This window comes from Hemiscyllium ocellatum, chromosome 49 (assembly GCF_020745735.1).
Source record: "Hemiscyllium ocellatum isolate sHemOce1 chromosome 49, sHemOce1.pat.X.cur, whole genome shotgun sequence".
In the NCBI taxonomy this organism is placed as follows: Eukaryota; Metazoa; Chordata; class Chondrichthyes; order Orectolobiformes; family Hemiscylliidae; genus Hemiscyllium; species Hemiscyllium ocellatum.
The window spans coordinates 15,606,533-15,625,672 of NC_083449.1; the positions used below are offsets into that span (position 1 = coordinate 15,606,533).

Here is a 19,140-nt window from a genome sequence, read left to right on the forward strand (position 1 = left end):
AAACCGGAGCACCCGGAGGAAACCCACGCAGACACGGGGAGAATGTGCAAACTCCACACAGTCGCCTGAGGTGGGAATTGAACCTGGGTCGCTGGTGCCTGTTTCTCTCAAGTTGACAATTTCTGCTACACTGTGAAGGAGTTTCTGTTACTCTCTCAGAATGGCCTCCTATTTCTCTGTCTTGCTGTCTGTGACAGCTTCTGCTTTGCAGAGTGAGATAGTTTGTCTGTCTTGTGGGTGAAGGACTGCTTCTCTAAGCTCTTCTCTCGAGTGTGACACTGCTGGTTTTGTGTCTGATCCTCTGTGGGGGTGGAAGTGTTTCTCTCTCGATGAGTTTCTGTTTCTCTCTGACAATTGGTTTCTCTGACAGTTTCTGTCTTGGTTTGTCAGGGAGCGACCGTTTCTGTTTCTCTCCCTGGGTGCGTCCGAGAGTTTGTTTCTCTGAGAGTTTCTGTTTCCCTGGGCTCGTGAGCAACGGTTTCAGTTTCTCTCTCTGGCTTTGTTGGAGTTTCTGCCTTCAGTTTTGAGTTGTCTCTGTTCACCTCAGTTCCTGTTTCTACCTGGAGCGAATTGGTTTTCCCTCGGAGAGTGACCATTTCTGTTTCTCTGCCCGAGAGTGACACTTCCAACACGTGAGTGATTGTTTCCGTATCTCCATAGAGTGACAGAGACAGGGACAGCACGCCATTAGACACAGAATATAGTCTCCTGGATATAGAATGACGAGCCAATTAGAGCAAAACGTGTGAAAAGATTTTATTGCAGACACTGGGCGACAGAAATTCAAATAAAAATAAAACATTATTCACTCTGTAAAAAGTCTGGTTAGGAGCGGGGTTGGGGAGGAGGGGTAGAAAGGGTGGGGGGGGGGGGGGGAAAGAGGGTCGAAATGAAACAACAGAAACAGTGTCCAAGGTGCAGGAGAGGGAGGTGGGGTTAGGGAACAGAATCCATTGCCTGGAAGTGGGTGTAGGGGGAGGGAGGGAAAGGCAAGCAGGTGAAGTGAGGAGGGAGGGGGGAAAGGAGAAAAAGGCTGGAAACTGGGGGCTGGGGGAAGGTGGGGGTTTAAGGTTAACCTGGGATGACTCAAACAGCAGCGGTGCTGGGACGGAGGGGGTGGGGGTTCTCCAGCAGCTGTAACTCCCCCACATCTCTCCTCTTCTCCTCCCCGCCCTCCCACCCACCAAAGACCACCTTTCCCCAGCTTCTGACCGCAGCCGGGACATCAAGACGCACAGATGGGACATCCTCGTATCTATATATATTATTTCTTCTCTTCTTTAAAACAAAAACAGGGGGGGGGAAAAAAAAGGAAAGGAAATTGAGAAACACTGACTCATCCTCCGACGACAACGGGGTTGTACACAAACGCAAGTCCCTTCGGTCTCACACCGTCGCTGGATTGTTGATAGATGGGTCCCAGTGGTGGTGGTGGTGGTGGGGGGAGGTGGCGACGGGCCAGGGTCTGTTAATCGCTGGGACCCTCTGCTCTTCATTCCAAACACAACGCTGGCTCCCCCCCCCCACTCCTCTCTCTCTCGCCCTCTGCATTCCACATCCGGCGTCACTCACTCACTCTCTCTCTCTCACTGCGGTTTTGATCGTTTCTCACTCTCTCTTTTGCTTTTCTGCGACCTTCATGCGGCGTTTTGGATTGCTGCCATTTTCATTTCTCGTTCCACGGCGTCGCTCTCTCTGGGTGCTAGCCATAGAGAGAGAGAGAGAGAGAATGTAGGAGGGGAGGAGTGAGAAGAGGGATCAGGTAGAGAAAGAGAGAGAGAGAAAGAGAGAAAACAAAACTGAAACATAGTTAGCGTCTCGCCGTGAACAGGTACATCAAAAAACAATATACACACATACAAGAAAACCTTTTTTTTTACAAAGTCCAACTTGATTGCTAAAAAATAAGACAACAAAAGGGACAATGAGGATGAGGACGGGGTACGGGAGGGAAAGAGAGGGAGCAGAGGGCAATGGGAGAGAAGACATGGTTCATTTCTGGACATCTGGGGCTGTACAAATGGTTAAAAAGGTTGTGAAATACACATCTTTTACCTCTATATATAAATATACACAGACATTATGTACACAGGGTTAATTCTTCACACTCCACACCAACCTCCCCCTCAACTCCCAAAGAGAGCCAGAATCTCTTCACATTCCCAAAACTTGGCCAGAGTGAGTCCCAGTGAGCATTGCGGAAACCCCTCGACCGGGGAGGCAGAAATACTGGGACACGATCACCACCCCCCCCCCCCAAAACCCCCCGTTTCTCTTCCTGGGGAAGGAGAGCCACAGACTCAAGAGGGGAAGTGGGCGGAGGAAACGCTCAAGAGGGGCTCTGGCTGGCCCTCCCTCTCAGCAGAGGGAGGCGTGATTCCAGGACTGAGTGGAGCGGGATGGGAGTCCCACAAACACGTTCACCTTCTGCTCCCCCACCTCCCCTTCTCTTCTCACCTTCTACGCCAACATAACCACCAAGCCCTGTCCCCCTCCCCCCCCACCCCACCCCCACATGGGGGGAAGAGTAACAAAACCAGAAACAAGGGGGGGGGGGGGAAAAAACAGAAACTCGTTCCCCCGACAAGCAATATCCAAAAATGGGGAGTTGGGGGTGGGGAGGGGGAGGGACGTTAAAGATCAGGAAGACGGGGCGAGCGCGGAGGACGGGGGTGGAGAGGCGAGGAGACGGGACATCGGAACGGAGGAGAGTTGGCGGATTGTCGGAGAGGGATGGCTCAGGTACACTCTGACCCCACCGCCTCCACCCCCCCACCCCACCCCACCCCACCCCCAGCGTCAGACCCAGGCTGGGGGAGGGTCAGAAATTCGCCGTCTGCAAGGCGCTCTGCTTGCAGTCGATCTTGGTGCTATCGGATCCGAGAAAGGTGAGAGCCAGTGAGCTCAGGAACCCTTGACACTCCTCCTCGCTTTCGAAGGCCAGTTCGGACTGCACGTAGGAGATGGGCAATGCAGGCCGGTAACTAGACGGCAGGAGAGAGAGAGAGAGAGCGAGAGGAAAGAGAAACGTGGGCAAAAAACAGGTTAGCAAGAGACAATGGAAATGGACGCATCAACATAACCGGCACGCTAAACATAAACGCTAAAGAGATGGGCAGTAGGGGTAGGAACCCTGGTTCCATCACCATCCTAGACATGAGGGCACATGGGGCCCATGTGCATAGACCAATGCACACAGTATTTGCGAACACACACACACACGGAGAGAAACAGAAACCGTCACTCAGAGACAGAAACCACATCTGTCACTCAGAGGGAAAAACAGAAACTCCAAGAAGCACGAACAGCCACTCAAAATTCACAGAAACCACCTTTCAGAGAGAAACAGAAACTGCCACTCACAGACACAGCCACTCACGGGCAGAGAGGAGGTGAGGCACAGTCACTGTCAGCCAGAGACTGAGAGGAACAGTCGCTCTCAGGCAGAGACAGACAGACAGGCACAGTCGCTCTCAGCCAGAGACAGACAGACAGGCACAGTCGCTCTCAGCCAGAGACAGACAGACAGGCACAGTCGCTCTCAGCCAGAGACAGACAGACAGGCACAGTCACTCTCAGCGAGACAGACAGACAGGCACAGTCGCTCTCAGCCAGAGACAGACAGACAGGCACAGTCGCTCTCAGCCAGAGACAGACAGACAGGCACAGTCGCTCTCAGCCAGAGACAGACAGGCACAGTCGCTCTCAGGCTGGGACACAGACAGGCACAGTCACTCAGGCAGAGACACAGACAGGCACAAAGACTGACTGGCACTGTCACACAGAGAGACAGGAACCGTCAATGTCAGGCAGAGACACAGACAGGCGCAGTCGCTCTCGGGCAGAGACACAGACAGACGCAGTCGCTCTCGGGCAGAGAGACAGACAGGCACAGAGACTGACAGACACAGCCACACTCACACAGAGAGACAGGAACCGTCACTGTCAGGCAGAGAGACAGACAGGCACAGAGACTGACAGACACAGCCACACTCACACAGAGAGACAGGAACCATCACTGTCAGGCAGAGAGACAGACAGGCAAAGTCACTCTCAGGCAGGTAGGCAAGCAAGGCAGGTGCAGTTGCTCTCGGGCAGAGAGACAGACAGGCGCAGTCGCTCTTGGGCAGAGACAGACAGGCGCAGTCATTCTCAGGCAGAGATACAGACAGGCACAGAGACTGACAGACACAGCCACACTCACAGAGAGACAGGAACCGTAACTGTCAGGCAGAGAGACAGACAGGCACAGTCACTCACAGGCAGAGAGCCAGACAGGCACAGTCGCTCTCGGGCAGAGAGACAGGCGGGCACAGTCGCTCTTGGGCAGAGATAGACAGCCACACTCACACAGAGACAGGAACCGTCACGGTCAGGCAGAGAGCAGACAGGAACAGTCGCTCGCTGGCAGAGACACAGACGGGCACAGTCGCTCTCGGGCAGTGAGACAGGCGGGCACAGTCGCTCTCGGGCAGTGAGACAAACAGGCACAGACGCTCGGGCAAAGAGACAGACAGGCACAGCCGCTCGGGCAAAGAGACAGACAGGCACAGCCGCTCTCAAGCAAAGGGAAAGACAGGCACAGTCGCTCTCAGGCAGAGAGAAAGACAGACAGTCGTTCTCAGGCAGACAAACAGACAGCAACAGTCGTTCTCAGGCAGACAAACAGACAGGAACGGTCGCATTGAGGCAGGCAGGCACAGTCACTCTCAGGCGGAGGCAGGCAGGCACAGTCACTCTCAGGCGGAGGCAGACAGGCACAGTCACTCTCAGGCGGAGGCAGACAGGCACAGTCACTCTCAGGCGGAGGCAGACAGGCACAGTCACTCTCAGGCGGAGGCAGACAGGCACAGTCACTCTCAGGCGGAGGCAGACAGGCACAGTCACTCTCAGGCGGAGGCAGACAGGCACAGTCACTCTCAGGCGGAGGCAGACAGGCACAGTCACACTCAGGCGGAGGCAGACAGGCACAGTCACACTCAGGCGGAGGCAGACAGGCACAGTCACTCTCAGGCGGAGGCAGACAGGCACAGTCACTCTCAGGCGGAGGCAGACAGGCACAGTCACTCTCAGGCGGAGGCAGACAGGCACAGTCACTCTCAGGCGGAGGCAGACAGGCACAGTCACTCTCAGGCGGAGGCAGACAGGCACAGTCACTCTCAGGCGGAGGCAGACAGGCACAGTCACTCTCAGGCGGAGGCAGACAGGCACAGTCACTCTCAGGCGGAGGCAGACAGGCACAGTCACTCTCAGGCGGAGGCAGACAGGCACAGTCACTCTCAGGCGGAGGCAGACAGGCACAGTCACTCTCAGGCGGAGGCAGACAGGCACAGTCACTCTCAGGCGGAGGCAGACAGGCACAGTCACTCTCAGGCGGAGGCAGACAGGCACAGTCACTCTCAGGCGGAGGCAGACAGGCACAGTCACTCTCAGGCGGAGGCAGACAGGCACAGTCACTCTCAGGCGGAGGCAGACAGGCACAGTCACTCTCAGGCGGAGGCAGACAGGCACAGTCACTCTCAGGCGGAGGCAGACAGGCACAGTCACTCTCAGGCGGAGGCAGACAGGCACAGTCACTCTCAGGCGGAGGCAGACAGGCACAGTCACTCTCAGGCGGAGGCAGACAGGCACAGTCACTCTCAGGCAGGCAGGCAGGCACAGTCGCTCTCAGCCAGAGACAGACAGACAGGCACAGTCGCTCTCAGCCAGAGACAGACAGACAGGCACAGTCGCTCTCAGCCAGAGACAGACAGACAGGCACAGTCGCTCTCAGGCTGGGACACAGACAGGCACAGTCACTCAGGCAGAGACACAGACAGGCACAAAGACTGACTGGCACTGTCACACAGAGAGACAGGAACCGTCAATGTCAGGCAGAGACACAGACAGGCGCAGTCGCTCTCGGGCAGAGACACAGACAGACGCAGTCGCTCTCGGGCAGAGAGACAGACAGGCACAGAGACTGACAGACACAGCCACACTCACACAGAGAGACAGGAACCGTCACTGTCAGGCAGAGAGACAGACAGGCACAGAGACTGACAGACACAGCCACACTCACACAGAGAGACAGGAACCATCACTGTCAGGCAGAGAGACAGACAGGCACAGTCACTCACAGGCAGAGAGCCAGACAGGAACAGTCGCTCGCTGGCAGAGACACAGACAGGCACAGTCGCTCTCGGGCAGAGAGACAGGCGGACACAGTCGCTCTTGGGCACAGATAGACAGCCACACTCACACAGAGACAGGAACCGTCACGGTCAGGCAGAGAGCAGACAGGAACAGTCGCTCGCTGGCAGAGACACAGACGGGCACAGTCGCTCTCGGGCAGTGAGACAGGCGGGCACAGTCGCTCTCGGGCAGTGAGACAGACAGGCACAGCCGCTCTCAAGCAAAGGGAAAGACAGGCACAGTCACTTTCAGCCAGAAAAACAGACAGGAACAGTCGTTTTCAGCCAGAAAAACAGACAGGAACAGTCGTTCTCAGGCAGACAAACAGACAGGAACGGTCGCATTGAGGCAGGCAGGTACAGTCACTCTCAGGCGGAGGCAGGCAGGCACAGTCACTCTCAGGCGGAGGCAGGCAGGCACAGTCACTCTCAGGCGGAGGCAGGCAGGCACAGTCACTCTCAGGCGGAGGCAGGCAGGCACAGTCACTCTCAGGCGGAGGCAGGCAGGCACAGTCACTCTCAGGCGGAGGCAGGCAGGCACAGTCACTCTCAGGCGGAGGCAGGCAGGCACAGTCACTCTCAGGCGGAGGCAGGCAGGCACAGTCACTCTCAGGCGGAGGCAGGCAGGCACAGTCACTCTCAGGCGGAGGCAGGCAGGCACAGTCACTCTCAGGCGGAGGCAGGCAGGCACAGTCACTCTCAGGCGGAGGCAGGCAGGCACAGTCACTCTCAGGCGGAGGCAGGCAGGCACAGTCACTCTCAGGCGGAGGCAGGCAGGCACAGTCACTCTCAGGCGGAGGCAGGCAGGCACAGTCACTCTCAGGCGGAGGCAGGCAGGCACAGTCACTCTCAGGCGGAGGCAGGCAGGCACAGTCACTCTCAGGCGGAGGCAGGCAGGCACAGTCACTCTCAGGCGGAGGCAGGCAGGCACAGTCACTCTCAGGCGGAGGCAGGCAGGCACAGTCACTCTCAGGCGGAGGCAGGCAGGCACAGTCACTCTCAGGCGGAGGCAGGCAGGCACAGTCACTCTCAGGCGGAGGCAGGCAGGCACAGTCACTCTCAGGCGGAGGCAGGCAGGCACAGTCACTCTCAGGCGGAGGCAGGCAGGCACAGTCACTCTCAGGCGGAGGCAGACAGGTACAGTCACTCTCAGGCGGAGGCAGACAGGTACAGTCACTCTCAGGCGGAGGCAGACAGGTACAGTCACTCTCAGGCAGGCCGGCAGGTACAGTCACTCTCAGGCAGGCAGACCAAGGTACAAATCACTCTCAGGCAGGCAGACAGGTACAGTCACTCTCAGGCAGGCAGACAGGTACAATCACTCTCAGGCAGAGACAGACAGATACAATCACTCTCAGGCGGAGGCAGACAGGTACAGTCACTCTCAGGCGGACGCAGACAGGTACAGTCACTCTCAGGCGGAGACAGCCAGGTACAGTCACTCTCAGGCGGAGACAGACAGGTACAGTCACACTCAGGCGGAGACAGACAGGTACAGTCACACTCAGGCGGAGACAGACAGGTACAGTCACACTCAGGCGGAGACAGACGGGTACAGTCACACTCAGGCGGAGACAGACGGGTACAGTCACACTCAGGCGGAGACAGACGGGTACAGTCACACTCAGGCGGAGACAGACGGGTACAGTCACACTCAGGCGGAGACAGACGGGTACAGTCACACTCAGGCGGAGACAGACAGGTACAGTCGCTCTCAGGCGGAGACAGACAGGTACAGTCACTCTCAGGCAGGCAGACAGGCACAGCCACTCTCAGGCAGGCAGGCAGGCACAGTCACTCTCAGGCAGGCAGGCAGGCACAGTCACTCTCAGGCAGGCAGGCAGGTACAGTCACTCTCAGGCAGGCAGGCAGGCACAGTCACTCTCAGGCAGGCAGGCAGGCACAGTCACTCTCAGGCGGAGGCAGACAGGCACAGTCACTCTCAGGCGGAGGCAGACAGGCACAGTCACTCTCAGGCGGAGGCAGACAGGCACAGTCACTCTCAGGCGGAGGCAGACAGGCACAGTCACTCTCAGGCAGGCCGGCAGGTACAGTCACTCTCAGGCAGGCCGGCAGGTACAGTCACTCTCAGGCGGAGACAGACATGTACAGTCACTCTCAGGCGGAGGCAGACAGGTACAGTCACTCTCAGGCGGAGGCAGACAGGTACAGTCACTCTCAGGCGGAGGCAGACAGGTACAGTCACTCTCAGGCGGAGGCAGACAGGTACAGTCACTCTCAGGCGGAGGCAGACAGGTACAGTCACTCTCAGGCGGAGGCAGACAGGCACAGTCACTCTCAGGCAGGCAGGCAGGTACAGTCACTCTCAGGCGGAGACAGACAGGTACAGTCACTCTCAGGCAGGCAGCTACAGTCACTCTCAGGCGGCGACAGACAGGTACAGTCACTCTCAAGCAGGCAGACCAAGGTACAGTCACTCTCAGGCGGACACAGACAGGTACAGTCACTGTCAGGCGGAGACAGACAGGTACAATCACTCTCAGGCGGAGACAGACAGGTACAGTCACTCTCAGGCGGAGACAGACAGGTACAGTCACTCTCAGGCAGAGAAACTGCCACACAGCCAGAAACAGTAAGTCAGTCAGAGAGAACCTGCAATGGGCCCACTGAAGGCTGGGTGACCTTGCCTTTCCACACCAGGAGTACGGTACCCACTGGGTACCAGCCAGTCAGTAATCCATCAGGCTGTATGGAAGGACAGTAGGCTCCGGGGGTGTGGTCTGTCACTCTGACGGGGGGGGGGGTGGGAATGTGAGCACACTTACCCAGAACAGTGCAGACCAGGGAGCTGCCAGGCCACAGCAGCGAGCACAGCGATCTCCTCTCTCTCTCTCTGTCCTCCAAACGGCTGCAACTCACCCAGAAACCCACCCACCCCCTCCCTTCCCGCCGGGATCACACACCCCCTCGCTCCTCCCTCCCCGTCCCACTGGGATTCCACACACACACCACACCCCCCGCACTGCCCTCCCTTCCCAACAGGATCCCACCCCCCTGCTCCCCCGCTCACCCTCCCTCCCCGCCGGGATCTCACCCCCCCCCAACTCCATCCTCTCCCTTCCCGCTGGGATCCCAACCCCCCAACTCCATCCCCTCCCTTCGTGCTGGGATCCCACCTCTTCCTCCACCCTTCCCACCGGGATCCCTCCCCACCGCAGCGATCCCATGGCCCCCGCCCCCCCCCCCCCCCCCCCCAGGGATACCAACGCCCCCTTGTTTCCCCCTCCACCGGGATCACACCCTCTCAGCCCCCACCTTGTTGCCACTTCCACTGGGATTCGCTCGCCGTCCCCCACTTACCGGGTTGGCCCCTCCCTCTCGATTGAGATGACCCACTTCCCCATCACCCCTGCCACCCCCTCATTCGGGGTTCGACCTCCCCTCTCCCTCCCAGCACACCCCCTACCCCACCGTGGCTGCCCGACCCGCCCAGCGGCGAAGGACGTACGTTTTCAGCATAGCCTTGAGAGCGTGCTTCCTCTCCCTCTCCACGAACTTGGCGACCAGGCGGGCGGACATGTTTGGCGCCTCCCGGTACAGCCGGAAGAAGCGATGGTAATTAGACAGGGCCCAGGCGGCTCGCAGGGCGAGAGCATGGGCCACACACGGCTCCGACTTCAGCTCCCGGCTGAGGAACGCCAACTCCGTGGTGATGTCTGTCAGGGACACACAGAGAGAGAGAGAGAGAGAGAGAGAGCGGGGGTCAGGCTGGGGCTGAGGTAGGAAGGACACACACACAGGGGGTCAGGACACACACACACACACACACACAGGGGGTCAGGGGACACACACACACACACACAGGGGGTCAGGGGACACACACACACACACACAGGGGGTCAGGGGGACACACACACACAGGGGGTCAGGGGGACACACACACACACAGGGGGTCGGGGACACACACACACAGGGGGGGTCGGGGGGACACACACACACAGGGGGTCGGGGGGACACACACACACAGGGGGTCGGGGGGACACACACACACAGGGGGTCAGGGGGGACACACACACACACAGGGGGTCAGGGGGACACACACACACACAGGGGGTCAGGGGGACACACACACACACAGGGGGTCAGGGGGACACACACACACACAGGGGGTCAGGGGGACACACACACACACAGGGGGTCAGGGGGACACACACACACACAGGGGGTCAGGGGGACACACACACACAGGGGGTCAGGGGGACACACACACACAGGGGGTCAGGGGGACACACACACACAGGGGGTCAGGGGGACACACACACACAGGGGGTCAGGGGGACACACACACACAGGGGGTCAGGGGGGACACACACACACAGGGGGTCAGGGGGGACACACACACACAGGGGGTCAGGGGGACACACACACACAGGGGGTCAGGGGGGGGACACACACACCCAGGGGGTCAGGGGGGACACACACACAGGGGGGGTCAGGGGACACACACACAGGGGGGGTCAGGGGACACACACACACACACACACACACACACACACACACACACACACGGGGCGGGGGGGGGGCGGGGGGCTCTCACCTCCGGAGTTCTGGGTGAAGATGTAGTAGAGGATTCGGTATGCCGTGAATTCCCCGACGTTCCCGGGAAGGCTCTCAGCATACAGCGATTTCAGCTGGGTCTGGCACTGGTTGAATTCCTCGTGGTCCCCCTGCATTCAGCGAAGAGGGGGGGGGGGGGGGGGAGTGGGGGGAGGAGTAAGGACACGTTCAACACAACATCACTCTGACACAGCCCACCCTGCACTGCCCAGGGCACCCCAGACCACGCCTGACTCCCCCTCCCCCCCGACTCCTCTGTCAGCCCGAACCCCAGGCCTGGTCCCGGCCTGACCCCAAACCCCTCCCTGCCTCCCCCCCCCCCCCCACACACACACAGCCTGACCCTCTGACCCCCCCCCCCACACACACACACACACAGCCTGACCCTCTGACCCCCCCCCACACACACACAGCCTGACCCTCTGACCCCCCCCCACACACACACAGCCTGACCCTCTGACCCCCCAAACACACACACACACACACAGCCTGACCCTCTGACCCCCCACACACACACACACACACACACACACAGCCTGACCCTCTGACCCCCCCCACACACACACACACAGCCTGACCCTCTGACCCCCCCCACACACACACACACAGCCTGACCCTCTGACCCCCCCCACACACACACACATACACACACACACACACACACACACACAGCCAGCCTGACCCTCTGACCCCCCCCAACACACACACACAGCCTGACCCTCTGACACCCCCACACACAGCCTGACCCTCTGACCCCAACCCCCCCCACACACACACAGCCTGACCCTCTGACCCCACACACACACAGCCTGACCCTCTGACCCCAAACCCCCCCCACACACAAACACACACACACAGCCTGACCCTCTGACCCCACACACACACAGCCTGACCCTCTGACCCCAAACCCCCCCACACACAAACACACACACACAGCCTGACCCTCTGACCCCAAACCCCCCACACACAAACACACACACACAGCCTGACCCTCTGACCCCAAACCCCCCCACACACAAACACACACACACAGCCTGACCCTCTGACCCCCCACACACAGCCTGACCCTCTGACCCCCCACACACACACAGCCTGACCCTCTGACCCCCACACACACAGCCTGACGCTCTGACCCCCCACACACACACAGCCTGACCCTCTGACCCCCACACACACACAGCCTGACGCTCTGACCCCCCACACACACACACAGCCTGACCCTCCGACCCCCCCCCACACACACAGCCTGACCCTCTGACCGCCCCCCACACACACACACAGCCTGACCCTCTGACCCCCCCCACACACACACACAGCCTGACCCTCTGACCCCCCCCACACACACACACAGCCTGACCCTCTGACCCTCCCCCACACACACACACAGCCTGACCCTCTGACCCCCCCCACACACACACACAGCCTGACCCTCTGACCCCCCCCACACACACACAGCCTGACCCTCTGACCCCCCCCACACACACACAGCCTGACCCTCTGACCCCCCCCACACACACACACAGCCTGACCCTCTGACCCCCCCACACACACACACACACAGCCTGACCTTCTGACCCCCCCCCACACACACACACACACACACACACACACACAGCCTGACCCTCTGACCCCCCCCACACACACACACAGCCTGACCCTCTGACCCCCCCCACACACACACACAGCCTGACCCTCTGACCCCCCCCACACACACACACAGCCTGACCCTCTGACCCCCCCACACACACACACAGCCTGACCCTCTGACACCCCCCCACTCTCACACACAGCCTGACCCTCTGACCGCCCCCACACACACACACACACACACACAGCCTGACCCTCTGACCCCTCCCACACACACACACACACAGCCTGACCCTCTGACCCCCCACACACACACACACACAGCCTGACCCTCTGACCCCACACACACACACACACAGCCTGACCCTCTGACCCCAACCCCCCCCACACAAACACACACACACAGCCTGACCCTCTGACCCCCCACACACAGCCTGACCCTCTGACCCCAAACCCCCCCCACACACACACAGCCTGACCCTCTGACCCCCCACACACACAGCCTGACCCTCTGACCCCCCCCACACACACACACAGCCTGACCCTCTGACCCCCCCACACACACACACACACACACAGCCTGACCCTCTGACCCCCCCACACACACATACAGCCTGACCCTCTGACCCCCCCACACACACACACAGCCTGACCCTCTGACCCCCCCACACACACACACACAGCCTGACCCTCTGACCCCCCCCACACACACACACAGCCTGACCCTCTGACCCCCCCCCACACACACACACACACACACACAGCCTGACCCTCTGACCCCACACACACACACAGCCTGACCCTCTGACCCCCCACACACACACACACAGCCTGACCCTCTGACCCCACACACACACACACACACAGCCTGACCCTCTGACCCCCCCCCACACAAACACACACACACAGCCTGACCCTCTGACCCCCCACACACAGCCTGACCCTCTGACCCCAAACCCCCCCACACACAGCCTGACCCTCTGACCCCCCCCACACACACAGCCTGACCCTCTGACCCCCCCCACACACACAGCCTGACCCTCTGACCCCACACACACACACAGCCTGACCCTCTGACCCCACACACACACACAGCCTGACCCTCTGACCCCACACACACACACAGCCTGACCCTCTGACCCCACACACACACACAGCCTGACCCTCTGACCCCACACACACACACAGCCTGACCCTCTGACCCCACCCACACACACAGCCTGACCCTCTGACCCCACACACACAGCCTGACCCTCTGACCCCACACACACACACACAGCCTGACCCTCTGACCCCACACACACACACAGCCTGACCCTCTGACCCCACACACACACACAGCCTGACCCTCTGACCCCACACAAACACACACAGCCTGACCCTCTGACCCCACACAAACACACACAGCCTGACCCTCTGACCCCACACAAACACACACAGCCTGACCCTCTGACCCCACACAAACACACACAGCCTGACCCTCTGACCCCACACAAACACACACAGCCTGACCCTCTGACCCCAAACACACACAGCCTGACCCTCTGACCCCAAACACACACACACAGCCTGACCCTCTGACCCCACACACACACACAGCCTGACCCTCTGACCCGCCCCACACACAGCTTGACCCTCCGACCCCACACACACACACACACACACACACACACAGCCTGACCCTCTGACCCCCACCACACACACACACACAGCCTGACCCACTGTCAGAGAGGAGAAAGTGAGGACTGCAGATGCTGGAGATCAGAGCTGAAAACGCGTTGCTGAAAAAGTGCAGCAGGTCAGGCAGCATCCAAGGAGCTGGAGAATCGACGTTTCGGGCATGAGCCCTTCTTCAGGAATGAGAGACTCTTACCTTGTCCAGGGCTATCCGTGCGTGTGTCTCATAGACCTCCACCGTGAATTCAGTTCGGACCCCTTGGACCTGACGGAGGCAGGAGGTGCAATCAGGAGCCAGCCAAGGTCAGACTCTCTCACACACACACATACACACGCACCCACACACACACACCACATACACACGCACCACATACACACACCACATACACGCACCACATACACACGCACCACATACACACGCACCACATACACACGCACCACATACACACGCACCACATACACACGCACCACATACACACGCACCACATACACACGCACCACATACACACGCACCACATACACACGCACCACATACACACGCACCACATACACACGCACCACATACACACGCACCACATACACACGCACCACATACACACGCACCACATACACACGCACCACATACACACGCACCACATACACACGCACCACATACACACGCACCACATACACACGCACCACATACACACGCACCCACACACACACACCACATACACACGCACCCACACACACCACATACACACCACATACACACACACCCACACACACCACATACACACGCACCCACACACACCACATACACACGCACCCACACACACCACATACACACGCACCCACACACACCACATACACACGCACCCACACACACCACATACACACGCACCCACACACACCACATACACACGCACCCACACACACCACATACACACGCACCCACACACACCACATACACACGCACCCACACACACCACATACACACGCACCCACACACACCACATACACACGCACCCACACACACCACATACACACGCACCCACACACACACACACCACATACACACGCACCCACACACACCACATACACACGCACCCACACACACCACATACACACGCACCCACACACACCACATACACACGCACCCACACACACCACATACACACGCACCCACACACCCACACACACACGCACCCACACACCCACACACACACGCACCCACACACCCACACACACACGCACCCACACACCCACACCCACACACACGCACCCACATACACGCACCCACACACCCACACCACATACACACGCACCCACATACACACGCACCCACATACACACGCACCCACATACACACGCACCCACATACACACGCACCCACATACACACGCACCCACACACCCACACCACATACACACGCACCCACACCACATACACACGCACCCACACCCACACACACACGCACCCACACCCACACACACACGCACCCACACCCACACACCCCACATACACACGCACACACACCCACATACACACCCCACACACACCCCACACACACACGCACCCACACCCACACCCCACACACACACGCACCCACACCACATACACACGCACCCACACCACATACACACGCACCCACACACACCACATACACACGCACCCACGCACCCACACACGCACCCACGCACCCACACCACATACACACGCACCCACACCACACACACACGCACCCACACACCCACGCACACCCCACACACACACGCACCCACACCACATACACACGCACCCACACCACATACACACGCACCCACACACACCACATACACACGCACCCACGCACCCACACACGCACCCACGCACCCACACCACATACACACGCACCCACACCACACACACACGCACCCACACACCCACCCACACACACACGCACCCACACACACACGCACCCACACACACACGCACCCACACACACACGCACCCACACACACACGCACCCACACACACACGCACCCACACACACACGCACCCACACACACACGCACCCACACACACACGCACCCACACACACACGCACCCACACACACACACGCACCCACACACACACGCACCCACACGCACCCACACGCACACACACGCACACACACGCACCCACACGCACCCACACGCACCCACACGCACCCACACGCACCCACACGCACCCACACGCACCCACACGCACCCACACACACACGCACCCACACACACGCACCCACACGCACACACGCACCCACACGCACGCACCCACACGCACGCACCCACACGCACGCACCCACACACACGCACGCACCCACACACACGCACGCACCCACACACACACGCACCCACACACACACGCACCCACACACACACGCACCCACACACACACGCACCCACACACACACGCACCCACACACACACACGCACCCACACACACACACGCACCACACACACACACACGCACCCACACACACACACGCACCCACACACACGCACGCACCCACACACACGCACCCACACACACACACGCACCCACACACACACACGCACCCACACACACACACGCACCCACACACACACACGCACCCACACACACACACGCACCCACACACACACACGCACCCACACACACACACACGCACCCACACACACACACGCACCCACACACACACACGCACCCACACACACACACGCACCCACACACACACGCACCCACACACACACGCACCCACACACACACACGCACCCACACACACACACGCACCCACACACACACGCACCCACACACCCCACATACACACGCACCCACACACACACACCACATACACACGCACCCACACACACACACACCACACACACACGCACCCACACACACACACGCACCCACACACACACACACACACACGCACCCACACACACGCACCCACACACACGCACCCACACACACACACACGCACCCACACACACACACGCACACGCACCCACACACCCCACATACACACGCACCCACACACCCCACATACACACGCACCCACACACCCCACATACACACGCACCCACACACACACACCACATACACACGCACCCACACACACACACCACATACACACGCACCCACACACACACACCACATACACACGCACCCACACACACACACACCACGCACCCACACACACACGCACCCACACACACACACACGCACCCACACACACGCACCCACACACACACGCACCCACACACCCCACATACACACGCACCCACACACACACACCACATACACACGCACCCACACACACACACACCACACACACACACGCACCCACCCACACACACGCACCCACACACACGCACCCACACACACACACACGCACCCACACACACACACGCACACGCACCCACACACCCCACATACACACGCACCCACACACCCCACATACACACGCACCCACACACCCCACATACACACGCACCCACACACACACACCACATACACACGCACCCACACACACACACCACATACACACGCACCCACACACACACACCACATACACACGCACCCACACACACACACACCACGCACCCACACACACACGCACCCACACACACACACACGCACCCACACACACACACACGCACCCACACACACACACGCACCCACACACACACACGCGCACCCACACACACACACGCGCACCCACACACACACACGCGCACCCACACACACACACGCGCACCCACACACACACACGCGCACCCACACACACACACGCGCACCCACACACACACACACGCACCCACACACACACACACACGCGCACCCACACACACACACACACACACACACGCACACACGCACCCACGCACCCACCCACGCACCCACCCACGCACCCACCCACGCACCCACCCACGCACCCATACACCCACACGCACCCACGCACGCACGCACCCACGCACGCACCCACGCACGCACGCACGCCATACACACGCACCCACCACATACACACGCACCCACCACATACACACGCACCCACCACATACACACGCACCCACCACATACACACGCACCCACCACATACACACGCACCCACCACATACACACGCACCCACCACATACACACGCACCCACCACATACACACGCACCCACCACACACATACACACGCACCCACCACATACACACGCACCCACCACATACACACGCACCCACCACACACACACGCACCCACCACATACACACGCACCCACCACATACACACGCACCCACCACATACACACGCACCCACCACATACACACGCACCCACCACATACACACGCACCCACCACATACACACGCACCCACCACATACACACGCACCCACCACATACACACGCACCCACCACATACACACGCACCCACCACATACACACGCACCCACCACATACACACGCACCCACCACATACACACGCACCCACCACATACACACGCACCCACCACATACACACGCACCCACCACATACACACGCACCCACCACATACACACGCACCCACCACATACACACGCACACACCACATACACACGCACACACCACATACACACGCACACACCACATACACACGCACACACCACATACACACGCACCCACACACCATAAAGAACTCGCATGACCAGAGCTCCCAGGGGCTGTCAGCGAGCTTCCCTTCAAGCACACAGGCTGGACAGCCACAGCGCACCAGGGGTCACAGCTCAAGTGACAGAGAGAAGGAGACCCAGGCAAACAGAGTGACCGATCGAGATCGGGGGGGGGGACCCAACGGTCAGAGAGGGTATTCCAACCTCCCAGCTCATCCCAGACCCAGTTAAAGGGATTAGAATATCGCACCCTGGAATCAGAGGGCCACACAGGACAGGGTGACACAGGGAGGGAGGGGGTGGCAGAGGGATTTATACAACAGGGTGAGGAGTGTCGGAGGGTGAGGGAGATCGGGAGGGAGGGATTGGAACAGGAGGGTGAGGGCGATAGGGAGGGAGGGATTGGAACAGGAGGGTGAGGGCGATAGGGAGGGAGGGATTGGAACAGGAGGGTGAGGGGTGTAGGAGGGGGAGGGAGATCGGGAGGGAGGGATTGGAACAGGAG

The 19,140-nt window shown here is 59.7% G+C and overlaps 1 protein-coding gene across 1 annotated transcript in view; it reads right to left on the reverse strand.

Annotated features, from left to right (window-relative positions):
• Positions 1-731: 731 nt before the first annotated feature.
• Positions 732-19,140, reverse strand: part of leng8 (leukocyte receptor cluster (LRC) member 8) — a 46,288-nt gene continuing 27,879 nt past the window's right edge. Inside the window, exons 13-16 of the mRNA XM_060856957.1 lie at positions 14,212-14,280; positions 10,732-10,861; positions 9,643-9,850; positions 732-2,984 (exon numbers count right to left, since the gene is read on the reverse strand). Of these exons, the coding sequence (XP_060712940.1) occupies positions 2,822-2,984; positions 9,643-9,850; positions 10,732-10,861; positions 14,212-14,280 (570 nt within the window). The 3' untranslated portion in view covers positions 732-2,821. The remainder of the gene's footprint in view (positions 2,985-9,642; positions 9,851-10,731; positions 10,862-14,211; positions 14,281-19,140) is intronic.